General features: G+C 36.7%; 1 protein-coding gene across 4 annotated transcripts in view; it reads left to right on the top strand.

Annotated features, from left to right (window-relative positions):
* Window positions 1-27,609, top strand: part of si:ch211-286b4.4 — a 97,395-nt gene that overhangs the window by 26,472 nt on the left and 43,314 nt on the right. For all 4 annotated transcript variants that reach the window (XM_073923669.1, XM_073923667.1, XM_073923668.1 and 1 more), the window contains 32 exons: window positions 2,541-2,709; window positions 2,780-2,914; window positions 4,643-4,795; window positions 4,886-5,087; window positions 5,174-5,314; window positions 7,058-7,243; window positions 7,337-7,408; window positions 9,364-9,490; window positions 9,570-9,703; window positions 9,791-9,994; window positions 12,086-12,235; window positions 12,306-12,485; window positions 12,570-12,686; window positions 13,296-13,445; window positions 13,544-13,696; window positions 13,800-14,015; window positions 14,116-14,220; window positions 15,311-15,455; window positions 15,535-15,746; window positions 16,598-16,816; window positions 16,971-17,077; window positions 17,186-17,339; window positions 17,436-17,535; window positions 19,405-19,571; window positions 19,762-19,995; window positions 20,071-20,258; window positions 22,062-22,170; window positions 22,249-22,399; window positions 22,473-22,612; window positions 22,693-22,842; window positions 24,091-24,216; window positions 27,294-27,449. In XM_073923669.1, the coding sequence (XP_073779770.1) occupies window positions 2,541-2,709; window positions 2,780-2,914; window positions 4,643-4,795; window positions 4,886-5,087; window positions 5,174-5,314; window positions 7,058-7,243; window positions 7,337-7,408; window positions 9,364-9,490; window positions 9,570-9,703; window positions 9,791-9,994; window positions 12,086-12,235; window positions 12,306-12,485; window positions 12,570-12,686; window positions 13,296-13,445; window positions 13,544-13,696; window positions 13,800-14,015; window positions 14,116-14,220; window positions 15,311-15,455; window positions 15,535-15,746; window positions 16,598-16,816; window positions 16,971-17,077; window positions 17,186-17,339; window positions 17,436-17,535; window positions 19,405-19,571; window positions 19,762-19,995; window positions 20,071-20,258; window positions 22,062-22,170; window positions 22,249-22,399; window positions 22,473-22,612; window positions 22,693-22,842; window positions 24,091-24,216; window positions 27,294-27,449 (4,952 nt within the window). The remainder of the gene's footprint in view (window positions 1-2,540; window positions 2,710-2,779; window positions 2,915-4,642; window positions 4,796-4,885; window positions 5,088-5,173; window positions 5,315-7,057; window positions 7,244-7,336; window positions 7,409-9,363; window positions 9,491-9,569; window positions 9,704-9,790; window positions 9,995-12,085; window positions 12,236-12,305; window positions 12,486-12,569; window positions 12,687-13,295; window positions 13,446-13,543; window positions 13,697-13,799; window positions 14,016-14,115; window positions 14,221-15,310; window positions 15,456-15,534; window positions 15,747-16,597; window positions 16,817-16,970; window positions 17,078-17,185; window positions 17,340-17,435; window positions 17,536-19,404; window positions 19,572-19,761; window positions 19,996-20,070; window positions 20,259-22,061; window positions 22,171-22,248; window positions 22,400-22,472; window positions 22,613-22,692; window positions 22,843-24,090; window positions 24,217-27,293; window positions 27,450-27,609) is intronic.

Genomic DNA, 27,609 nt, shown 5'->3' with positions numbered 1-27,609 from the left:
AATAATAGCGTTAATAATTAGAAATTAAATATACATTTGACCCGCCCCATAATGGTTCAAACCATTCTTAATGCATAATTGCGCCAATTAGTCTATTCGAGAGAAAAGTCTGAAAGCAGCAGATCTAGAGCACCAACAGACATCGTCTTCACAAGACTTTGTTTTGTTCTAAAATAGGTGTTTGTATCTATATTCAGCCTGAAAATAAAATCGAATGGGATGCATAGTTTGTAGTTTACCCTACTGTAACATCTAAACTAGAGAAGTAAAGTTTGTAGACAAACATTTTGGTGGCTTGAGAAAGCCTCGTCTGAGAGTTTGAGGTAGTTTTAAAGATTAAATAAATAAAGTAGTTTAAGAAGTTTAAAACAGTTGGCAAAGTGAGATAAGTACATATGTTAGCATGTTTTAGTATGAATTGGCATGTTTACTGCTAGGCGGCTGTTAGGGGTTCTGAGTGCTAGCTAAGGTGTTGCTAAGGGGCTGCTAGGGTGTTCTGAATGGTTGCTAAGGCTTTGCTAGGGTGTTCTGAGTGCTTGCCAAAGTGTTGCTAGGCGGTTGCTAGGGTGTTCTGAGTGGTTGCTAGGTGGTTGCTAAGGCATTGCTAGGTGGTTTCTATGGTGTTCTGAGTGGTTGCTAAGGTGTTGCTAAGTGGTTGCTAGGGTTTTCTGAATGGTTGCTAAGGCGTTGCTAGGGTGTTCTGAGTGCTTGCTAGGCAGTTGCTAAGGCATCACTAGGTGGTTGCTAGGGTGTTCTGAGTGTTTGCTAAGGCGTTGCTAGGAGGTTGCTAAGATGTTGCTAGGTGGTTGCTAAGGTGTTCTAGGTTGTTGCTAAGGTGTTGCTTGGGGGTTGCTAAGGTGTTTTGAGTGGTTCTTAGGCAGTTGCTAAGGCCAGGTGGTTCCTAAGGTGTTGCAAGGCAGTTGCTAATGTGTTTAGGTTATTACTAAGGTGTTGCTGGGGTGTTCTGAGTTGTTGCTAGACAGTTGCTAATGTGTTGCTAGGCGGTTGCTAAGGAGTTGCTATGCAATTGCTAAGGTGTTCTGAGTGGTTGCTAGGCATTTGGTAACAAAAATTAGAATGGTTCTAGCATGAATTAGCATGTTGCTAGCATGTTTTTATCATAAGTTAGCATGTTATTAGCATGGTTCTAGTATGAATTAGCATATTTCTAGCATGTTTACAGGATAAATTAACATGTTATTAGCATGGTTCTAGTATGAATTAGCATATTACTAGCATGTTTAGGTCATAAATTAGCATGTTATTAGCATGGTTCTAGTATGAATTAGCATATTACTAGCATGTTTACATCATAAATTAGCATATTAGCATGGTTCTAGTATGAATTAGCTTATTACTAGCATGTTTATGTCATAAATTAGCATGTTATTAGCATGGTTCTTCTAGTATGAATTAGCATGTTGCTCGCATTTTCAAGTATAAACTAGCATGTTGTTAGCATGAATTTAGTATGAATTAGCATGTTGCTAGTATTTTACTATGATTGTTATTAGGTTTATAGTATGAATTGGTTTGTTGTTAGTATAACCAATGTAAAGTCATGTAGTTGTGGTATAAATGGTCTTGTATGAGATGCGTTCTTAAAATAGTCTAAGAAGAAGAAAATTAAGTTAATGTAGAATAACAGAATATCAGCTTTTTTAAGCCACCATAAAAAGCTAATCAGAGAATACATGAATCAGAATACTATAAATATCCCTCAAAATGCTGAAAACTTAAACACATTTTATTAATAACCTAGATGTAATTAAATATAAATGCATAAACAGGGCCGGAGCAAGCTGAACTGTCGCTCTAGGCAAAGGACAGTCACACCGCCCTCAACCCTAAAATGAAAGTAGGGGGTGTCGCGGACGCCGCCCTCTCTATTCTGCCGCCCTAGACACTGATATAACTGAGGGCGCAGGTGGGGAGGGTAGTGTCGGGGACGGTGCCCTCTCTATTCTGCCGCCCTAGACACTGATATAACTGAGGGCGCAGGTGGGGAGGGTAGTGTCGGGGACGGTGCCCTCTCTATTTTGCTGCCCTAGACGCGGATATAACTGAGGGCGCGCATGGTGAGGGTAGTGTTCGGGACGTCACCCTCTCTATTTTGCCTCCCTAGACGCAATGTAACTAGTGGCGCGGGTGGTGAGAGTAGTGACGCGGACGCCGCCCTCTCTATTCTGCTGCCCTAGAAACGAATATAACTGAGGGTGCGGGTGGTGAGGGTAGTGTCGCGGACACTGCCCTCTATTCTGCCGCCCTAGGTGGCTGCCTAGGTCGCCTCTATGGACGCGCCGGCCCTGTGCATAAATGACTCAAGCATGTATTACACAAGCCAACAGTTGACAAAGATTTGACCCCCCTGACCATCAATGTATAATTTGCACACTGCATAGCTAGCTACTGAAAAACAATGAGACATTTCTGAATTTCTCTTTTGTGCTTTCAAGAACAAAGAAACCTAAACAAGTTTACATGGAAAAAAGAGAGAGTAAATGAATGATAATGTTGAAACTGTGTTTATTTTTTCTCAGTTATTATTGTTTAGGAACAAACTCCACATCCCCTACTGGTCCCTGCTCTGCAGGGTATTACTGCAGTGGAGGTTCAGCCACACCAGTCCAGCATGAAACTGAGGAGGGACACTTCTCTTTGGAAGGAGCTGTGAGGGCTGAACCATGCCCACTGGGAACTTTCCAACCAGTAAGTGACACAGTAAAAGTATGTTCTCTAAGTAACATTAAGCACCTATTGCATTTCAATTATTTATCAGGGAAGAGGCCACAGCTCCTGTCTCGAGTGTCAGTCAGGAAAACTGTGCAACAAAACAGGCCTATCCCAGCAGCCCCTGTGCCCTCCTGGACACTTCTGTCCAGCTGGCTCCCTTATTGCTCACCCATGCCCCCCTGTGAGTATGAAGTCTATTTCTCATCTAATATACAGTACCATTGCATCTATACACAAAGTTTTGGGGTTGTTAATTTTAATTATACTAGCTTGACAAATCCAGCACACTGAATATCTATATAAGATACTTCCACTTCTTTTTCCAATACTAAATTTTAAATGGCATCTTCTAGATTTTTGAAACTACAACCATTCATCTCCATCAGATCTTTACAATTCTCTGACTCGACAGTATATGCTGTATCCTTTCTTACTGATTAGTCTACAGTCTTTTTGTGTTAAATGGATTTTCATTGAATATGACAAAACTTTTAAATAATACATTTTACATCATGTCTACCAGGTTCCTGACTTTCAACTCATCTGCTGTTCTACTTGTTTAGCCTATTGCTAATAAAGCCTATGCTGCATCCGAAATTTACTATTACCAATATTAGTCCACTAATATAGTCCACCTGAATGACTGTATGAAATCAAACACTCGGTGCACCAGAAGGGATGCCATTTTGTTTATGCTTAGCTGTTTGATGAATCCCTCAGATAGATTAGATTTTCAACGTCTTGGACAGACCCTGTGATAGTTATTGAACACTAAGCTTGCTTTCTATTAGTAATGAAACAAAGACTTTTGATTCCGGTGATGTATACAAAAGTAACTTTAATTACATAAAGTTATTTTTAACCACACACCAATAGGATTGTGTTTTAGATGCCATCTGGTCATCAGATCTGGCAATTTATTCTGTCGCATGAACTTTCCCAGTGTATTATAGGGATTTTCTAGCTGTTGAATATACATGGCTTGTTAACTCATTATTACTTTGCATTGCGTGATTGATTAAGTGCACTTTAAATTACATCCACTATGGTTTTAGACACCACTAACAGTGGCTGCTCCCTCAAGTAGTGCACTATTTGGGGTTTTGTTGGGCGATTTCGGATACAGCCATAGTTACAGTACTAGTCCTAGACTTGCAAGGAACGTCAGCAACATGATACATTTGCTTAAATATGTTAGTACAGTATATGCAAACAGCATGCTAATCATGCTAGAAACATCTCATTTGTGCTAATAAAAAGTTACTTGTAAACAAAATGTTAAACATGCTAATTCATGATGACACTATGCTAAAATGTCAGCCATCTGCTAAAACGTGACATATGACAACATGTTAGAGTTAGAAAAATGCTAACAGTATGTTAATTTATGCTGTCAATAACCATGCCCAAAACATGTTTGCCAATATGTTAGTTCATGTCCTTTTAAAATGTATGCTAGCAATGTGTTAATGTGTTACAAACATACTTGTAACAAGCTAAGTCATTCTAATAAAATGTTAAACAAGCTTACAGCATGTTTAAAGTGCTAACAACATGCTAACAGATAGCAATGTGTTCAAATGCTGGTCATTTGGTAAAATATGTTGAAACATATTAATTCATGCAACATCAAACATACTAATTTAGGCTAGCAAATTGTTGTACACTCTCGGGATTTACTATGGTAATATATATGGCAATGTTAATGTATGTGGTCTTGGCGGTATAGATCTGCTATGCTGCAGCTGCAGTATGATTTTTATGGCAGAGCAAGTATCGAGACCATAGCAGAAATTTCACTAATTGAAACATAAATATTTTGTACATTGCATGGTAAATGGGTTTACTGTCACTTTGATTAGTTTATTATTGCCAAATAAATGACAGTGATTTTTGTCATTAAATGAAGGGTACGTACACTGCAAGTTCAGGGGCTGAAGATCTGCAGCACTGCAGCCCATGTGATGCTGGTCAGTACTGCCACTCTCCTGGACTAACTGCACCTCAAGGTCCCTGTGAGGCTGGGTTTTACTGCACTGGGGGATCCCATGTCGCCACTCCGGTAACCACATACTGTCCATCACACATGTTGATCAGTGTGATTCAATCCGGGATTGAATCATTATTCTTTCATTAACTGATTCTTTTACAGTTTAGCTCCAGGTTTGGTGACATATGCCCCATGGGTTATTACTGCCCGGCAGGCACCAGACACCCTCACGAGTTCCCCTGTCCTCCTGGGACATGGAGCAATGCACTGGGGTCCAAAAGCGTGTCGTCCTGTTGGCTCTGTCCTGCTGGATTTTACTGCAACAGTTCTGGTCTCATTCAGCCATCCGGAAATTGTGCCCCAGGTGCAAATATGCAGAATCTCAGTTCCCACCAGACTGACTTTTGTTTTTAAAATGAACCAAACTAACCGACCTGTTTTGTCCTGTAGGTTTTTATTGTGCAGGCGGTGCTAAAACAGCCATGCCTGATGATGGGCTTACGGGAAATCGGTGTCCGACACGGTATTACTGTCCACAGGGGTGTGCATCGCCTCTGCACTGCCCTGATGGAACACATTCAAATAGCACAGGTATACATTCATGTGCTTTAAAGGCATGTGTTATATACATTTGAAGCAGAATATCCAGAGTATGTACGCTAAATTTCTTTATCCCAAAACTTCCCAAAAATTTCTTGATCACCAATAATTCCATTAATGGTGGCTTTACCGTAATTTGCACAGTTCTGAATTTTACCATGTTAAACATGTAGTGAAATAGAAGATTAAAAGTAATGTGGTTTAAAATAATAGCATGTTAAAAATGGGATTTTAACATTTTCATCCAATAATAGAACCTTTCTAGGGTTAATACTGGCCAGAACCCAGTGGTTAATTTGTAAATGAATAATTTTCGGAACAAAACTAACAAATAAAAGCCATTGTGATCAACCCAAACCACACGCTTTCAATTTCCCCGGAACATGACATCACTAAATGGTCATAACACAACTAATGCAGGGCTCACACCAAATGCTGAATTAAGTTGCTTAGTCACCCGAGTAAGTTACAAACAATGTAAAACTCAATAGAGTTTTTGTGAACACGAATAGAAGTGAATTATCACCGCATGGAGCAAATCCGTGAGAGGATATCAGATATTTTCCAGAATAGGATCCAGCAAGATCCAACTTAAAGTAAGCACTGATAGCTCCCACTCTATAAGATATATCAGAACATTAGTTTGTACTTGTAGAAATTTTTCACAGGGTATAGTGTATCCGAAAATCTTTGAAATATGTTCTTTACCATCACCATACTTTTTACACTTTCAAGAAAGCAAAATTCAATTTATTCTCTTAATGGTTAATTATTTTTTAAATTATAAATCATACAAAAAAAAAAATAAAATAAACACAGGTCCAAAATTATACTAAATTAAAAATAGCCAAAGTATACATTTAAGTAGGGATGCACCAGTATTGGGTATTGGGCCGATACTTGGTTAAAATACTTCTACTCGTATCATACATGAAATGCCAGTACCACGCACTAATTTTCTTTTCGGCTTAGTCCCTTCTGGGGTTGCCACAGTGGAATGTACAGATAACTTATCCAACTTATTTTTTACGCAACCCATCACTGAGAAACTAATTTTATATATAAACTACAAATAAAAAAATGAAAGAAATTTTAAGTAATGGAACATTATATGTAAAAAAAATCTAAACTACTACAGGCTAAATAAAAGCGTCTCACCAAAGCTGAACATGAGACAGCCAGCCTATGCATGATAGACCACACAATCTCAATAAACACTTGATGCTAGCTGTCAACTAGTCTACATTATTTAAGGGCATTCATGAAGACATTCATAGGATTTGTTGTTGTCAAACTTGTTTTCTTTTTTAATATTTAGTCAATATTTTCTTTGAAATCTGTAATGCCACTATTATCCCTCATCACTGGTTAAAAAAAACAACCTTTGTTATTTTAAATGTATATTTTTGGTATCGGCGAGTGCACAATTTAAAATATGCATACTTGTATCGCTTTGTAAAAAGTGGTATCGGTCCATCCCTACATCTAAGCATATTTTCAAAGATGATAAAGCTATAAAACTTATACAATTTATTAATATTGACAACCATAACTAGTGCATATATTCAAATTGTGCTCTATTCAGAATAACATTCATAAACAACTTTATGCATCTTGTTTGTTCCTTGTCTTCAGCTCATACACACATCTACTCATTTATCATTATCATAATTATCATCTCAAAGCACAATAGAGTAAGTTGTAATCCTGTGTTATTAATGTGTGTGAATGCAGGTTCTGCAGAATGCAGCGACTGTCCCACTGGATGGCTGTGTCTGGAGGGTGAGGACCTCCAGTTGTGTCCAAAGGGGCATTACTGCGTGGGGGGCACAGTGGAGGACATTCTCCCCTGCCCTCCAGGCACATACAGCCCTAAAGCAGGACAAAGCCAAGTAGAGCAGTGTTTACTGTGCTCAGCTGGTGAGAGCAGTGCCCCTGCTTTACTTACACCCTTGGCAGTTTTAATAACACTGGTGTAGTTTTATGTTCATCACACACACCTGTCATTTTAAGGAATGTACTGTGAAGACTGGGGACTAGTTGAACCTACTGGTCCCTGCCAGGCTGGGTATTTTTGCTTCGCAGGTAGGTCCAGTTATATAGACATTGGTATTTAAGTTACCATATTTTCCGGAATATAATGTTTTTCATTAATTGAAAGTGATTTACAATGCATCCGGAAAGTATTCATAGCGCTTCACTGTTTCCACAATTTTATGTTACTGCCTTATTCCAAAATTGATTAAATTGATTTATTTCCTCAAAATTCTACACACAATTCCCTATAATGACAATGTAAAAAAAGATTTTTTGAAATTGTTGGAAAAACTCTGTGAATGTCCTTGAGTGGCCTAGCCAGAGCCCAGACCTAAATCCTATTGAACATCTCTGGAGACATCTGGAAATGGCTGTACACCGTCGCTTTTTATTCAACCTGATAGAGCTTGAGAGGTACTTTGAGGAATGAGCAAAAAATCCCAAAGACAGATGTGCCAAGCTTGTGGCATCATATTCAAAAAGACAAGGCTGTAATTGCATAAACAATTGATGATGTAATTGTAAGGTGCATCAACAAAGTATTGAGCAAAGGCTGTGAATACTTAAGTACATGTGATTTTTCAGGTTTTTTATTTTTAATAAATTTGCAACAATTAAAAAAAAATCTTTTTTCACATTGTCATTATGGGGTATTGTGTGTACTATTTTGAGGAAATAAATGAATTTAATCCATTTTGAAATAAGGCTGTAACAAAAAAATGTGGAAAAAGTGAAGCGCTATGAATACTTTCCGGATGCACTTTACATTATATAATGCAATTAACATTGGTGGATTTGGAGCTTTGAAAAGTGAATTTCCCATTTGCCACTTCACTTTCAGTTTCAATTTACATAGATTTATTTAGGCTCTCCATATAAAATAAACATTGTTTCCCCCACAGTCCAAATACATGAAGTATAGGTGAATTGAATAAGCTAAATTGGCCGTAAATGTGTGTATGTGTGTGTGTGTGTGTGTGTGTGTGCGTGTGTGTGTGTGTGTGTGTGTGTGCAAGAATGTTTGGATGTTTCCCAGTGTTGGGTTGCAGATACAAGGGCATCCGCTGCATAAAAAAAAAACAAGTTGGCGGTTCATTCCGCTGTGGTGACCCTAGATTAACAAAGGAACTAGGCCAGAAAGAAAATTAATAAATGAAAAACTGACTGCAGACAGCGATTACTTTGTTACTGCGCATCATTTAAAAAAACATTGATCATCATAGTTTTGATGTTGCTCATTACATAACAATTAGTTCACCTTAAATTGGTTCAATACACTGTGTTGCTTCACAGCAGTTATTAGTTTGCATGGGTGACAGAGGAATTCTGCCACTGTCTTTTACATATTTAAAATTTTCTCTACCACAGGGGTGCTCAAAGTTTTTCTAATGAAGGGTCAAAATCCAAGCTTGATTGAGAGCTGTGGGCCAAAAGTAAATATAGCAAACTGTATTACATTAAAGTAGCCACAGGTAATTTCCCAATTTATTTAATAATATTTAATTGAATTTAATTTTATCAATTGAAAAAATTTACTTATTTACAAATGTTTAGAAAATGTGTATTATTTTAACAAACTTATTACAATAAAAACATAAACAAAATTCCATGCAATTCAATGCTTTGTCCCTTATTCGTTAAGTGACAGTATGAATTAAAAAAAAAAAATCTGATTCATTTAATCATTTAATTTCGATTTTTTTTTTATAGCTCAGCAATTAAGCTAACAAACAAAAGGTTACGTTAAAATAGAAATGAGAACCTCTGTTAAAGGCATTCCCTAACCTTTCCCAATCCTTTTTTCTCTGGCGGGCCAAATCAAAGGAGACAATAGGCCAACTTTGGCCTGAGGGCCTTAGTTTGGGCATCTCTGCTTTACAAGTTCTCAGTAGATACAATAATCAGGTGATGCTTGATTTCCGGAAAATATGGTTCTAAGTTTCTCATTTTTGTTAATTTGTACTAAAACGTGTGGTTTATGTGCATTCGTTTGACTTTTGCAGGCATAAACTTCCAGAATCCTGATGCGAATATTAGCACAGGGGTGGGTGGGTCATGTCCTGTGGGTCATTACTGTCCTGAGGGCACCAGCCTTCCTTTACCCTGCCCGCTTGGCACCTTTTCAAACAGGTAACTCAGAGGGTCAATTGGTTCCACTGCACTAATTTGACTGAATGACATATGAACAGATTTCTTTTTGTTTTTACAGTCTGTATGTCACTGCGGTCTCAGGGTGCTCTGTGTGTCCCGCCGGGCTATTTTGTGGTTCAGTGGGCTTAAGTAGACCATCTGGACCCTGCCGAGAGGGGTTTTACTGCCCGGCTGGAGCATCATCATCTACTGGTGTGACTGTGTTTGTTAAAGCAAGGCCGTCATTATTCATGGTCTGGTTGTGTTGTAGTTCTGACTGTGCTCTTATGGTTTGTGTAGGTTCGAATTCTGAAGGTGGTCTCTGTCCTCAAGCACACTTCTGTCCTGCTGGCAGTGCTGTACCGGTTCCATGTCCTGCGGGCACCTATACTAACCTGACAGGACAGATTAAGTGCAGTCTATGCCATGCTGGATACTATTGTCCAGAGAGTACCAGCAATTACAATCTGTACCCCTGTCCTGCTGGATTCTACTGCCCTGATGGTAAGACACAGAAATAAATATAAATTAGTTAAAACAAAAAGAAACATCTATTGCATAAACTGTGGAAAATCTATTTTCTAATGAGTATTTGTAAAATATTTTTAGTTAAAACAAGATTTTGGGAGACGAGTGCAATACAGTATTTGTACCTTGAAGGTTGTTGATTTTAGATATTTACAAAAAAATGGGATTCATTTAGAATATATTAATGCAGTATATTGTCAGTTTAGTCATCCGCTTCAAATGTTATCACTCGATTGAATGGACGTTGTCTGTTTTTATCAGCTGATAGATATGGGCCAGTAGGGGCCTTCTGTGCCTACTAGTAGGCTCAGAAGGCTGTTATTATCCATCCTCATAGTTGATCAGCTATACGAATAGAGAAGACTCCAGATCTGTTTTTACATTACTGTGAGGGTTGGGGTAGGGGTAGACTTAATGGGAAATTTAATAAATAATATAAATAATTCTTGTTAACTTTCAGCCGCAGCCATATGTAATCTATAGCTGATTAACCATGTGGATAGATGATAACGAATACAAGAAGGCGCAGAAGACCTCTAGTGGCCCATATCTGTCTATCGGTCTTAAAAAGTCTTCAGGTGTCTTAAATCTCAAAAACAAAATTTTAGGCCTTAAAAGTCTTACATTTGCTGAAACATTTTGTTGTAGAAAAATCTTTTTTTAACATGCCTTAATTTTCCTTTGTTCATGTATAGCCACTTATTCTGACCAACAGTAACATTCCACCTCAATAAAAAATAATAATAATAAAAATTAAATGTTATTTTTTAAACTCTGTTTAGCATAATGTTTTAATTATTTTCTTTAATAATGATGATGATAATAATAATAATAATAATAATTATAATAATAATAATAGTAATAATAATAATAATAATAATAATAATTCCTTACATTTATATAGCACATTTATAGACACTCAAAGCACTTTACACATTGGGGGGAATCTCCTCCTCCACCACCAGTGTGCTGCATCCACCTGGATGATGCGACAGCCATATTGCACCTGACTGCACACCACACTAGCTGATTATGAGCAATTATGATATGGGGATGGTTAGTAGGCCATGATGGACAGAGGCCAGTTGGCAAATTTTGCCAGAATTCTAGGGTTAAACCCCTAATCTTTACGAAAGACATCCTGGGATTTTTAATGACCACAGAGAGTCAAGATCTCTGTTTAATGTCTCACCTGGAAGACGTCGCTCACTGAGCAGTATAGTGTCCCCTTCTTCGCTATACTGGGGAACCCACACAGACCACAGGTTGAGCACCCCCTGCTGGCCTCACTATCACCTTACAATAACATTTGTTTAATAGTTTTCTATGTATTGACTGCTGAAGAAACTGACCTGGACAGATATTTGTGCATACATTTAATTTATTATTGTTTTTAAAATGTTAAAAAATATAGATTTAATTTTTTAGAAAGTTTATGTTAAAACAAGTGTATGTATAAAAACTAGAGCTTGCTTGTTTTGAGACCGTATTTGAAATATGTTGCTAAGAAATAACAAAAATTTATTGTTAAATAATTTGTATTATTCTACTATTAAATTATATTATTTTTTGATACATCAGAAAAAAAATACTTTTAGGCCATTAGAAAAACTCTTTAGCATTTAGCCCTGTATGAGTCTAAAATTTAATTTATAATTGTTTTAAAAATGTTTAAATTTAATTTGGTGAAACCTGCATAAACCCTGTGTCAGCTGATAACCACTGATAATGCCCATTCAATCGAGTGATAACATTTGAATCCGCTAGTTTAGCTGTCTTTTAATTATAATTTTTTTTAAATTGAATATTTATTCAGACAAAATATTATCAAAAAAAAAAGAATATTATATTATTGACAAAAAGGGTAATTGTTGGCTTATTACAACAAGCCAGAATTTTCATATTGGTCAGTCACTAATATTAAAACTTATTTTCAAAGAATATAGAATACATGTATTGAATATTATTACACTTGTAGATTTTTAACCTAATACTGGTAGCAGACAAAATATACTTTTGATAAATAAAATGACGCAGTTTAGTATTTTTTTTATTTTATTTTTACAGGAACAAAGCATGCTAACCAGTTCCCTTGTCCACGAGGCTATTACAACCCTGAGCTGATGACCCACAGCCTGGACAGCTGCTTACCCTGTCCTCCAGGCCACTTCTGTGAGAAAGAGCACCTGTCCGCTGTGTCTGGCAAATGCAAAGCCGGTACGTGCATCACTTGATTGAAACATGATTCACAACAACTTCAATTTTAACCAGTGAAATCAATGCACAGGATGGTTTTGTGTATCTGCTGCCTGGAACCCTCAACCCTTTGACCTGGACAACTACACTAACGCTAACTGCCTGTGCCCTGCTTCCTCCACTGGGGGCAGATGCCAGGAGGGCTTTTACTGCCCTTCGGGGACCTCTGAGCCTCTGCCCTGCCCTCCAGGAGCTTTCTGCAATGCAACCGGTGCGTGATCACTTGATACATAGCAAAACAACTAGCCTGTGTGCCTTTTTGAAACTCTTGTTTATACCTGACCTTCTAAAACAGGTTTAGCCCTGCCGAGTGGACCGTGCTCTCCTGGGTATTACTGCACACGAGAAGCCTCTTTCTCCAGGCCTACAGATGGCATCACGGGGAACATCTGCCCTCCAGGAACTTACTGTGGTAAGTACTGGGCAATTCAGATAGTGCTGATTGATGTCACTATATGTAAGAATGTCTTAGTATTAATCACGTTTATTTAAATAAAATGTCTTCACATGATCTTGAGAATTTTTCTTTTTGCTTTATGACACATTAAACAAATGCTTACACAATGTTCAGGATAATGCCAACAAACCCATTTTGTACTGCCATCACGGTGTAATGATAATAAAATGAGTTAATTGAAGTTATTGTTTCATGAAGCCAGATCTATATAGTTTAAAGTGTTATCATATATGCATATGTATATATAAATTTATAAATATGTTCTTTCTATAGATTTAATTAAAAGCTTTTACATTAATTTTATTATTTTACATTAATTTTATTATTATCACTTAAGTTTTTTTTTTAGGTCTTTTTGTTTTATTAATTTAAATTTGATTTAATTATGGTTCACCTCTTTCCTGGGTGCTTAGTTCATGCTTAAGCACTTTAACCAAGACTTTTTTTTTTAAAAATGGAAAAATGTATTCCAGAATTTATTCCAGAATCAACAATACTGAACAATAGTTAGACTATGGTTGGACTAAGTTCATTTTTGTTTAACTTTTTTCATCTTTTCCACAGATGAGGGCTCCAGTGCACCACAGCCATGTCCAGCAGGCACTTTCTCCCCATCAGCAGGCCTAATGAGCCAGGAAGAATGTCAGGCTTGTCGAGCCGGTCACTACTGCGCTACCACAGGCCTTCAGGCTCCTACTGCCCCCTGTAGACAGGGTGAGAACCACAAACACCATCACTGCTCAAAATAAAAACAGTCTGGTAAAGTGTTTCAAACATTTCCAGATCTTGTCCTTGTCCTTTTTTTTTGGTAGGTTACTGGTGCCTGCCTGGTCAGACAGATGACCTAGCTCTGCCGTGTCTGGTCGGTCATTACTGTCCCCCAGGAAGCCCTGTCCCAATTCTTTGTCCCAGTGGGACATATCAGGACAAGCAGAAACAGGCAAACTGTACAATCTGTGAAGCAGGCAAGCTGTAGTTATCTAAAGCAAACTGTGTGACACACTCCCACATTTCTATTTCTGAAACACATACTGAAGCTTGTGCCCTTTTCTGTTTCTTCTACACCAGGATTTTATTGCGATGAGAATTTTGGGGCTGCAAATATGTCCGCCATGCAGCCTTGTCCAAAGGGACATTACTGTCCTGAAGGAACTGGTTATGCTGAACAGTTTCCATGCCCTGTTGGCACGTATAACCCCCGTGAGCTTATGGACAGCCAAAGGAACTGTCTGTTGTGTCCGCCAGGACATTACTGTCCACATGTTGGACTTGAAGAACCTACAGGTGAAAGCAGTGATCTTTTAGTGCAAATTCTAAAGCTTATATAACCACAAAATGCCAAATTCTTGTTTTACAAACATTGTGTTCAAATGATTGTTGGTAGGATTGTGTTTGGCTGGTTTCTGGTGCAAACAGGGCTCCCATTCTTCCAGTCCTATGGGTGGTCCTACAGGCGATGTATGCCCAGTTGGTCACTATTGTCCTAAAGGTATTGTCCTAAAGCCATCAAAATAGCTTTCAGCAGCTTGTCTCATATGCTTACTAGAATATATTTTGTAAAAAGGAGCACTGTGTACAGTTTGTTACACTGTTAAAAGTGTGGCTAGTACAAATAAGTTGATAATTATTTTGTGTATCTGTAAGCAGCATATATACAGATATATAAAACATTTGTCTTTGCCATGATGACAGTGCATATTATTTACTAGCAAGATACTCATATTCAGTTTAAGTGCAATTTAAAGTAGAGGGGTCTGGATTCAGACCTAGTGCAGTGCAATCTGAGCTGCATCCAATGCGCTCACCTAACCCCACCCCTAACCCTACCCGTCACAGTGACGTCACTCACTCCATTGAGTGCATTGTGTCTGACATTGCGTCTCAGCTTGCATCATAGTGGCTGCATCCAGATAGTATTGATTTAAAGGCTTAACTAGGTTTAATAGGCAAGTTAAATTAATTGGGCAAGTCATTAGAAAAACCATTGTCATTGACCTTAGCAGTTAAGACATTTCACTTTCATTTAAAAAAAATGCAAATGTTTTTTTATTACTCTCATATATATATATATATATATATATATATATATATATATATATATATATATATATATATATATATATATATATATATATATATATATATATATATATATATATATATATATATATATATATATATATATACATATATATATATATATATATATATATATATATATATATATATATATATATATACATATATATACATATATACATATATATATATATATATATATATATATATATATATATATATATATATATATATATATATATATATATTTGACATAAACATTTAAATATTGGCAGATATTATATATATGATGCCCATATTGACTACTATATAATGTGTCCTAATTTACAAATGCAGCACACTTGTAATGAATCTATAAATTTTTTTTATGTAAATATTCTAATTCCATTAAATTTAATCACAGCTTATGTTGTAGAACTTGTTATACATAATGTATGTGAAGTCAAACGTGTGAAGCTCATTAAAAACAATATTTTAAAGCTCTCCCTATGTTACTACAGGCACTGCCAGTCCTGTGCCCTGTCCGGTGGGAACATGGTCTAACAGTACAGGTCTAAGGATTGCTGAGGATTGCCAATCTTGCCCTGGAGGCTTTTACTGTGCCTCTACTGGTCTGAATGGACCAAGTGGACTCTGCTCTGAGGGGTGTGTAACCAAACAATGCTTCTCTCTGAACTGCAACGCAAATGCCCAGACTTAATCTATGCCATAATTTCACCCAAAGGTTTTATTGTACTGAGAAAGCAGAAAGTCCCACTCCCATTGATGGGATCACTGGTCACGTCTGTCCAGAGGGTCATTACTGTCCTCCAGGAGCCACTCGACCTGTGCCATGCCACTCTGGGACGTTTGTAACTGTCCCTCAAGCCTCTCAGTGCTGGGCCTGCACCGCTGGCTGGTACTGTGCTGATGGAGGCCGGCTGCTGTGTCCAGCTGGTTGGTGCTTTGGTCTCTCCTTGGCTATGTTCGGAATGGAGTACTAATATACTGCTAACTGCTCCCTACAGTTTTATAAAGAAGTATGTGAAACAGTATGCATTATGCAACTGTTTGTGTGCCGCCGCATGACTTTGTCACATTGCACATTTAATTATAATAGAAGCATCCAGTTATTATTTAGTTTCATTGTAAACTAGATGTTTTGTGTAAAATATATCAAATAATAATTACAGAGGAAGTATATGTATAAAATAACATTTTATTTTTGGTTTTCACAGCCATGGTAAACATCAAGAGATTCTCAGCTTCTTTGGATTTATGGATTTGACCTTATTTTGACATTTATTTTGAATTTGGAATTTCTGGGGAAAAAAAAAAAAATTATATATATATATATATATATATATATATATATATATATATATATATATATATATATATATATATATATATATATATATATATACAGTTATATATACAGTTTTGTGAAGTACAATATTTTTATTTCTTATTTGGAAGAAACATTTCCCAATAACATTTACAAAAATAGGTCCAGTAAATTCAGAGAAAATGAGAATTTTCAAGTGGTCACTTAAAATCCACAGCTTTTTTTTCATGTTCATTTAATAATAGTATGGTAGTATGCTATTCCGAACATATTCAGTGTATAAAACAACTAGACTAGTAGTGAAATTATTGTTCCTGAACATAGAAGATGCTCATGAAACAATTAAATAGCAAACAGCACCACACCGTGGAGAAACACGTTACACAAGCATCCTGACTGATTGCAGCATGGTGCTGGAATCATGTCACTTTTTTTCCTGTTGTCTATCTTCTATCTGTAGGATTCTATTGTCCTGAAGGCACAGGGTATGACATAAGGCCCTGTCCGGCAGGAACATACAGTCCTGACTCTGGTTTGATCAGCCTCTCTGAGTGTAGAGCATGTGACGGAGGACACTACTGCTCTCTCCAGAACTCCAGCTCCGTCACGGGACAGTGTTCAGAAGGGTATTACTGTGCACAAGGGAACATCTCACCTCAACCTTACACACAGAACACAGGTAACTCAATATATATATTGTACATATATATATATATATGTGTATATGTGTGTGTGTGTGTGTGTGTGTGTGTGTGTGTGTGTGTGTGTGTGTGTGTGTGTGTGTGTGTGTGTGTAAAAGACTATGTATAATCAATAAGTTGTTTTTTTCTAAGGAGTTGGAGGACTTTGTCCTGTGGGTCACTTTTGCCCACAAGGCACTGCTCAACCTCAGCCTTGTCCAGAGGGCACATTCAGTAACAGAACCAAACTGGTCAAAGTGGTAAGGATAATTTCTGTGTTTATATTATTAATGTAACTGCACAATACCACACAAGTCCTGTTGCCAACAGTCACTCTTATAAAGGCCACACATACCGTTCTTCAACAGGAAGAGTGTTTGTCATGTCCTGCTGGTCATTATTGCAACATATCTGGACTGACTTCCCCCAGTGGAGAATGCTGGGAAGGTTTTTACTGCACAAAGGGAGCCGTACTCCCCAACAGCCCAATCACAGATCACAGAGGAGGACCGTGTCCGACAGGTAATTGACAGATCTCCCAGTTCAAGCCAGATTAAAAACACGCCCACCTTCCCCTCAAACCGGCCCACCTCATCCGGTTTTCCTCTCAACCCACAGGTTATTTTTGCTGGAAAGGCTCAGGCGCTCCTCAAGCCTGTCCAGAAGGCTCCATCAGCAGCAGAGAGGGACAGAACAGCTGCAGTCTCTGTCCCCAAGGGTACATATACTTTCACAGTATATACAGTACATGACCGTGCTTAACATTTAAAATAAGACTGTTTCACATTGCCTGTATAGTTTGAAACTGGTAACTGCTGTGGTTTGCATGACAATCAAGAGCACATCTGTGTGAGTTTAGCTAAACTGGAACTTAATTTATATGAGTGTAAAATCACAATGGCGGCAAGGGAATGAATGGCTCACAATTAGAAAAGAGTCTGTTTGCTAGCCTTCCTGCTACACACATAGTGTTGTGGATATACAGTTGAAGTCAGAATTATCAGCCCCCCAGAATTATTAGTTTCCCTGTTTATTTTTTTCCCCAATTTAATAATAACGGAGAGAAGATTTTTTTCAACACCTTTCTAAACATAATAGTTTTAATAACTCATCTCTAATAACTGATTTGTTTTATCTTTGCCATGATTACAGTAAATAATATTTGACTAGATATTTTTCAAGACACTTCTATACAGCTTAAAGTGACATTTAAAGGCTTAATTAGGTCAATTAGGTTAACTAGGCAGGTTAGGGTAATTAGGCAAGTTATTGTATAACCATGGTTTGTTCTGTAGACTATCGAAAAAGAACTAGCTTGAAAGGGCTAATAATTTTAACCTTTAAAATGGTTATTAACCTTATAAACCTTATATAATATAATCTTATAAAAATGGTTCAAAACTGCTTTTCTTCTGGTCAAAATAAAACATATAAGACTTTCTCCTGAAGGAAAAATATTATCAGACATACTGTGAAAATTTATTTGCCCTGTTAAACATAATTTGGGAAATATTTAAATAAGAAAAACAAATTTAAAGTAGGGCTAATAATTCTGACTTCAACTGTGTAAGCACACTAAATTAAAAATAAAACACACAGAGTGCAGCTAGGGTCAGCCTTCTCTCAAAAAATCTTTACTGACCAGGCGTCTCCTTTATAAAACTGCGCAGAAACTTTCTTAAACGTGAACATATGCCAGAATAAATCTTTAGTTATTTAATAATGATTATGGCTTATATGATGAATTAAAGTGGCTCAATTAAGTCAATATCTAAGTTAGGTTATGTTTACTCAGAGCTTACTTACTTTATAGATCACAACCTTTGCGTGGGGAAGTGGCATACTCATGTTTCCACCCTCATTTTGTGCGTATGTCGTGTATATAAATTAGTTTTTGGCTCTCAGGGATTATGAAAACTTGATACTGCATTTCATGCTATTTGTTCAAAGTGACCCACTGTTGCCCTTCCTACGCAATCTTTAAATCTGTCCAATCATGTGTTGTTGTTACATGACTGATTAATGTGCTTGATCTTAAAAAAGAGACATTGTTCCCAATGGCTTCTATGCTCATAATACGAGACAGAGTGAAACTTGGTCTTCATTTAAACTCAGTTGAATGAGTTCTTAAGTGAACAAGTGTCATTCACTGCTCTTCACTTAATAACTATCACTGTATATTTAGATCATACTGTGATGTAGACCAAGCAGCATTTTATTTTTACATGTAATTGCTGGAGTCGATGTCTGTATAGCGCATTATTATTTTTAATAAGTTATATTATAAAATTAGTTTTAATTTTTTTATTCTGTTTTTCTAATGTTCGTTTTTTGATTATTGACAACAAATCTGCTTATTAAGGGGTTGTTAATCATTTTGTGTTTATGCCCACCTAAACCTTTGCTTAAGGCCCTCAGAAGTCTAGAATGTCACTGCAAACACAATATATTACCAATGTTTTGCTTTCTGCCATGCTGTGTGTACATTTGTGATGAGATGAGTGCAAATGAACCATAGTTTGATGAAATCAAGTGAGTGTGAAACTAACATTATTGTGTTTTTAAAATTATGCCTTTTCACTTAAAGTTACTACTGTCCTGCCAATGGTTCATCATCGGAGGGCATTGAATGCCCAATGGGCCATTACTGCCCTATGGGCACTCATCTACAGAATCAGCACCCCTGTCCAGCAGGGACTATTAATCCCCATATGAGGATGGCCAGCCGTGAAGACTGTTTACCCTGCCCTTCAGGTACCATTTCTACAGTCGACTGAACTCCTATCGAGTCATTTCTCAGAGTTACGCATCTCTTATTCTCAGAGGGTGATGCTGCCCTACTTTCTCTCAGCATTGGAGTCACACCATTTTCAGCTACTGCCTCTTGTGCTTTCAGCATCTGTCAAAACTTAGAGAAATATCCAACAAACTCTCCTCCTGGCAGGTTTCTTCTGTGAGTCTGCTGGACGGAGTGCTGTGTCTGGACCATGTGCAGCTGGACACTTTTGTCTATCTGGAGCCACGTCCCCTACACCTGTGAATGCAGGAGCAGGTGGTGAATGTCCTCGAGGACACTATTGTCCTGTAGGGTCTTCGTCCCCGGAGCCATGTCCACTTGGCCACTTTAGCAACAGCAGCAGAAACACTAAGCTGTCTGACTGTCTGCTTTGCCCTCCAGGTCAGTGCTGTTCTTTAGGCACTTCAGACGCTGTATTTGGCCTGTGCTCATTTGTGCATTTTTTTCTTTTTGTAGGATTTGCTTGCTCCAGCAGGGGGCTCTCTTCTCCTTCTCATGTTTGTCAGATGGGCTACTTTTGTCCACAGGGTCAAAATTCCAGCCAGCCTGCCAACTACATTTGCTCATCAGGGTATATGTGTCCACCTGGCAGTCCTGTCCAGTTCCCTTGTCCAGTTGGGACTTACCAGAACCTCCATGGGCAGGTTAGCTCAGAGACAGGCTTGGTTGTAGATAGAAATGTGTTACTTAATTACTAATGTTAATTACTAGTGTTACTAATTAATTTATATAAAGATTAAATATAATAAAAAATAAGTATTATTTATTTTAATAGCATTTATTTTGTGAGTTGAAATAAAGAATAAATAAAATAAAGTATCAATATAGATATTAGATTAACTTAAAAAAAAATACAAAAAGTACAAAATGTTATAGCAAAAATTACTAAAACTAAAACTTAAACTTAAAGTAAAAATAAAACTCAAATAAAAATAAAGCTTACTCAAAAGATTAATAAACAATCAAAAAATTGACAAATAAAATTAAAATTTCACGACATTTATATGATCAATAACAGTAATTTGTGTTGGAGATGGTTTATGGAAATCACTTTTTGACTAGTTTTTAATTAAAATTACATACTAATATTTGGTATTATACTAATATGTCATTGGTAGATATCCCAAAAATTTTCAATTTACTCTTTTCAATGACAAATTAAGCAACTTTAATGTGTTCTGTATTGACCTTATTCTGCAATGTGGAAATGCGCACATGTTTGAGATTGTTAAGAAGGTCCGATTCAGTCACCTATGGTAGAAATTACTAGTAATAATAAATGGCACAAATCTTTCAAACTATTTGCTTTACAAACAAGTGTGTTCATGACTATAGATAAACATATATATATATACACATATATACTATAATATAATGAGGTGGTGCAGTGGGTAGCGATGTCGCCTCACAGCAAGATGGTCACTGGTTCGAGCCTCGGCTGGGTCAGTTTGCATTTCTGTGTGGAGTTTGGATGATTTCCCCGTGTTCGCGTGGGTTTCCTCTGGGTGCTCCAGTTTCCCCCACAAATCCAAAGACATGTGATATAGGTGAATTGGGTAAGCTAAATTGGCCATAGTGGATGTATGTGAATAAAGTTGTATAGATGTTCCATGCACTGGGTTGCAGCTAGAAGGGTGTTCGCTGCGTAAAATATATGCTGGATTAGTTGCCGGTTCATTCCGCTGTGGCGACTCTTGATCAATAAAGGGACTAAGCCAAAAAGAAAATGAATGAATAAATGTTCATTGTACAAAAGATCAGTATCAAAAGAGAACAAAGTGAAACAAATTATAGAGATCTCGGACGAGCCCCCAATTGTGTCACAGCCATAATTTAAATATGACTCGTGATCATAACATAATGTAACGTAAATAAACAACGCCCAAAGTGCTCCAACTAAATTATTCAATAACATAACATAACCAAGCAAAACAATCCAACATGACAAGAGAGGCTAACAACATAATAAATAACAACCAAACAAACCTAAAGCAGGTTGGAACTCTCCACTCCAAACAAATACCAAAAGTAAAGTATAAAGGAGAACACAACAATAAAGCCGTCAAAAACTGGTGGAATGAGGAATCGAGAGAAGTCTGCTTTCGTCTATTTTAAAGGCCTGACGCCACCAAATCAACCCATAGATAACTGAAAAGGGAAAAAGACAAACAAGATTAATTGCAAGTAATAATTGTGGGCAGGAGTGAAGGCCACAAGCAACAAATATAATACGAAAATCTCAACATAAAAAAGCAACAATAACAAGCTGTTTTAATGTCTAAAAATCAATGTAGCTGAATGAGAATGGAAGTCTCGAATCAAAAAGATTCCAATGGCTGTGTCTGCTCATACATGAAGAATAAGGTCAATAGAACAAAAAGAAAAACAGAAATGTAAAAAGCACCACAAGCCTAAATATTAAAACTGTATCTGCTTTATGTCCACAGGCAGAATGTTTGCTGTGCCCAGCTGGATATTTTTGTGCTGCTTCAGACACAGTAACAGGAGGAACTTCTATACCTGTGCCCTGTCCTGCAGGATATTACTGCCCTCCAGGTACTGACAAAACCACTGAGTGTCAGATCAAGACACCACAACGCTTCTTCAATCTATACTTGCTTTTATTTTAAACAGGCTCAGACTCTGGCATGCACTTCCCCTGCCCTGTGGGCACTTTTAATGGTCAGCCGGGCCTGTCCAGCAAGGATCAGTGTGTCCCCTGCCCTCCTGGTAAATACTGTAGCTCCTCTGGCCTGGACGCCCCTACAGGCAACTGTTCTCCAGGGTGAGTGGACTTATTAATGTCCTGTCAAATAATACAGGCCTGTCTCCTCATGCTCATCTCTGGGATTTTGCAGTTATGTGTGTACCCAGGGTGCCTCGCTCTCAGAGCCAGTTGGAGATTCAACGGGAGGCAGATGCACACCTGGCTTCTTTTGCCCAGCGGGTGCCAGCCATATGGAGCCCTGCCCTCTGGGCACATTCGGCTCATTAGAAGGTCTTATTCCAGCAGATGTAGCATGCTCGTGCTGTTAAATATGGATGATTGAAACTAGCATTGTGTGTGTTTTTGAATAGGAGCAGCATCTGTAGAGATGTGTCAGTCGTGCACTCCGGGACATTACTGTGCTGAATCTGGCCTCACTTCACCCTCTGGGCCCTGCAGTCCAGGATACTACTGTGTTCAAGGATCACACACACCTGCACCGCAGTACTACAACAACACAGGTTATTTTCTTCACTCACTACAGTGTAATGAATCTAAACATTGTAACCAGGGTGGTGATATTAGCATCTGTCAAACTTTATTTGCATTACATCATTAAAAAGTTATTATAATTAAAAAAGTATTGATATTAACATGGGCATCACAGTGGGGCAATGGGTAGCACAATCACCTTACAGCAAGAAGGTTGCTGGTTTGAGCCATGGCTGGGTCAGTTGGCATTTCTGTGTGAAGTTTGCATGTTCTCCCCATGTTTACGTGGGTTTCTTCCGGATGCTCCAGTTTCCCCCACAGTCCAAAGACATGAGGTATAGGTGAATTTGGTAAGCTAAATTGTCCATAGTGTATGTGTGTGAATAAGTGTGTATTGATATCTGATATTGTTGAAGCTGGAAGGGCATCTTCTGCATAAATCATATGCTGGATAAGTTGCCGGTTCATTCCGCTGTGGTGACCCCTGATTAATAAAGGGACTAAGCCGAAAAGAAATTGCATGTATGAATGAATGAATGAATGAAATTAACATTTTGTCACATTTGTATATCGATATCTAGATATAAATATCTAAATATTCCAAAAGGTAAATATTACCACCCTGGTTACAATGTTTAGATTCAATATATATACTGGATATATTTATTTATATTTATCTAATGATGATAATAGTAAATATGTAATTATATAGAAATTATGATAAATATTATAATAATAATTGTAATAAATATTGATTATGATGATGCTAATAATAAAATCTTTTCAAAAATGACAATAACAATCATAATGATCATAACGATAATATTCATTATATTTATGTAACAACAGTAAAATGACATTTTTAAAATTACGTTTTGTTTTTTTCATTAAACCTTATACATAATGAAAACTTCTGCCTTCAATTTTTTTCTCTTTTGTTAACAAAATATTATAATTAACAAACATTAACAAGTGTTGTCATTACAAACTTTAGAATGGAAAACACTTTCATCATGAGGTGCTCATATCAAAACGCAGCACTTCAGATTTCAGTGCAGTGCATCAGTTTTCATAGATATTTACAAAGAAATCTTTGCAATTTTATAATTGTTTTAAACCATACCACATTCTCAGACATAACTTTTCAAAACATGTCACTGACCAGCTGTCAAGAAGAACTATTTCATATACTGGCCAACTTAGGTTTTTACAATCATTAGGTGCTTCTTGAGTGTTCATTTTAGTCATTGATTGTAATGGTAATAATTTTGTTCCAGTTTGCGAAGAACCTGTTGGTCATTCAGCAGAGGATATCTATTCTCACCTTCAGTTCATTGGTGATATCTGTCCAGCAGGACATTACTGCCCCATTGGCAGTGTTCGACCAGAACCCTGCCCTCCAGGTAAAATTTTTAACCAATATTCAACCAAAAAAAGTAAACGCCTTACATCATGTAATAAAATAAAGTGTTGTTCTTTCTGTGTGGAGTTTGCATGTTCTCCCTGTGGGTCTAATCAAAAAAGAAAATGAATGAATAAAAGAGAGAGATTTAACAGAATGCACACCATGCTCTTTTCTAAACAATATAAGCATGCAGTGTGTTTCTGTATATTTATGCAGTAACAATTTTTTGGTCTTATAGTATAGGCCAAAGATTGGTAAATTGGAAAACGCTAGTATTACAATATATTTTATTTATTTATTTATTTATTTATTTATTTATTTATTGTTACCTAATTCTATTGTATTGATCTATTTATTTAGTTTGGGGAACTTTACAGGTCCCAAAAATTTTACAATATTTATATATTATAATTGAATATTATTTAAATTTCATGCTTGTATTACTTTTACTTGCATGTACATGCTTTTTAAAACTTTTTCTGAGTTTGGGGTAAGGTTTTGTTTCTTTGAAAGAAATTAACACTTTTATTCAGGAAAGGTGCATTAAATTTATTAAAAGTAACATTAACAACAAGGTACAAAATATTTACTACAATTTTTTTTTTTTTCAAATAAATTATGTTCTTTTGAATTAATTAATGAACCCTGAAAAATATGCTACCCGTACTTGATGAAAATGTTAAGAGATGAGGATCATTCATTCATTCTTTCATTCATTCATTCATTCATTCATTTTCTTTTCGGCTTAGTCCCTTTATTAATTCGGGGTAGCCACAGCGGAATGAACCGCCAACTTATCCAGCACCTTTTAGGCAGTGGATGCCCTTCCAGCTGCAGCCCATCTTTGCATCACAGTAATAAAAATCATTTTAAAATATATTTAAATAAAAACAATCACATTAAGTTATAATACAGTTCCCCGGGTTCGAACTGAAATAGGGAAGCGAGCCTTTAGTCATGCCGCCCCCTCATCCTGGAATACTCTTCAGTCTGAACTGAAAATGTCTGAGCTCATTCTAATGACATCGTTTCGCTCTATCCTTTTTAACGAAAAACAACAGTCCATTTCTCAATGTATATGTTTTTAATATATTGAAATGTGGTAAAGCTGAAAAACTGAACTGTAATTTTATATTATATTCATTTTCTATTTATTATTAATATTATTATTGTTATTTAATTTTTTTTTATAAATCGTGTGTTGCAGACCTCATGACCAGGTCACCCTTGTAAATGAGATCTTGATCTCAATGGGTTTTTTTCTTGTTAAATAAAGAAACGTATAATAATGTTTCACAATATTAGAGTTTTTACTGTATTTTTGATTATATATATATATATATTGTTACGACCCCCTCGTTTGAGTCGCAACATAAAAGAGTTCGGACAACAAAAGAATGTATATGCAACTTATTTATTATACATAAAACTAAATAGAACAACAAATCAACAAACAAACAAATGTTTAGGGGAAAATAAAGAAAATAACTACTTTAACTACACAAATAAATAATGCTAAACAAAACCATAAGGTTGCAGAAAGGAAGAGATGATCTTGACACGAGGACAGCCCGTAGCCACACCGTCCTCCAGAAGCTAGCACACAAAACACTTATACGATTTGAGCCAATTAGTGATCAACCAGGCACCCAATCAGGATCTGCCACATCCATACTGAAGTCCTGGGGTCGTCACAATATATATATATATATATATATATATATATATATATATATATATATATATATATATATATATATATATATATATATATATACAGTTGAAGCCCCTTTTTAATTTTTTTTTCTTTTTTAAATATTTCCCAACCAAATTATGTTTAACAGACAAGAAAAATTTCACAGTATGTCTGATAATATTTTATCTTCTGGAAAAAGTATCTTTGTTTTATTTTGGCTAAAATAAAAGCAGGGTTAACTTTTTGAAAAACCCTTTTATGGTCAAAATGTTTAGCTTCTTTAAGCTATATCTTTTTTCGATTAGTCTACAGAACAAACCTAGTTAACCTAGTTAAGCCTTAAAATGCCACTTTAAGCTGTATAGAAAAAATATACATATTATACATATGCTAATAATTCAAGGGGCATAATAATTTTGACTTCAACTGTATGCATATATACTATATACACACAAACACACACACACGCACGCACCTACGCACGCGTGCACACACACACACACACACACACACACACACACACACACACACACACACACACAAGTATGCAGTTTGACCAGTTCCCAAAATAGAGAATTTTATCCATAAACAACTGAAGAACAAAATAATAGTTAAATGGCCAATTACCAGTTTGTAAACATTCAGGATGTGCGCGCATCATGTTTGCAGAAAAAAACAAAAGTGTTCGCCTTTGCAGTGACGGAATGTAACTGATGCTGTACAAAATTTGTTGTTTTATTAGATATATTATTATTATTAATTTTATTAGTTATATTATTGCATATAACATATTATTACATATTATTTATTTAATGTTCTAAGCGTATTACAACATTTTGCTACCCACCAATAAACACTGTTATTCGGCCAAATTAACGTCTTGAGTCCAGCATTTAAGTCTTTGTCTAGCAGATCCTTTTGCCATAGCACCCTCAATGGATTTCGGATGAGATGAAATTACTATTTCCATTACACATGTGCCAGAGTAAAAAGAAAGTTTATGAATTGGTTTTGTGAACTTGGTAAAAAAACAAACAAAAAAAAGTCAGAATAAAAATGTTCTTTCAATCAAACTATTTGATTGTTAACATGCAAATAATGAACATAAAAAACAGTGTGCGTGTGCGCCATTGTGTGCAGGGTTTATATTTTTATAATCACCTCTCAGAATGTTGGGGGTCTTAAGTCTATGAGATTGTTATTTTGGTAGTCGCGGCCTGACAATTTTGTGAACCCCTGAACTATGTAGTAAATCTTGCAAAATTTTGAAGTTTGCTGTATCAGTTTAATTCACAGAAGTATTATTACAGTAATCTGTGAAATAATCTCATGTCAGTGTTTTAGAGCTACTGATCTGTGGTTATACTGTATTATCACAGGTTTCTTCCAGGGCCAGCGTGGTGCTGTATCTGAGACAGATTGTCAACCATGTACATCTGGATATTACTGTCCAGACTGGGGTCAGAGCTCAGCGGAGCTCCTCTGTCCTGAGGGCAGCTTCTGTCCACCAGGATCTCCAACAGGACATCAACCAGGTAGGAGGCAATACTGACTAGGCAGAAATCCATATTGTCCTCTGGGCATCCGCTAAACTGGGCTAGCGGATGTACAGAGCGGCTTTCATTAAAAGAAGGAGACGGCATCTGCTTCCTCCTGCCATTTATCTTAGTGACTAACCACAGCATCTCTGCAGGG

This window comes from Danio rerio, chromosome 15 (assembly GCF_049306965.1).
Source record: "Danio rerio strain Tuebingen ecotype United States chromosome 15, GRCz12tu, whole genome shotgun sequence".
NCBI lineage: Eukaryota > Metazoa > Chordata > Actinopteri > Cypriniformes > Danionidae > Danio > Danio rerio.
The sequence above is the reverse complement of the archived record's forward strand: the minus strand, read 5'-3'. Positions and strand labels throughout refer to the sequence as shown.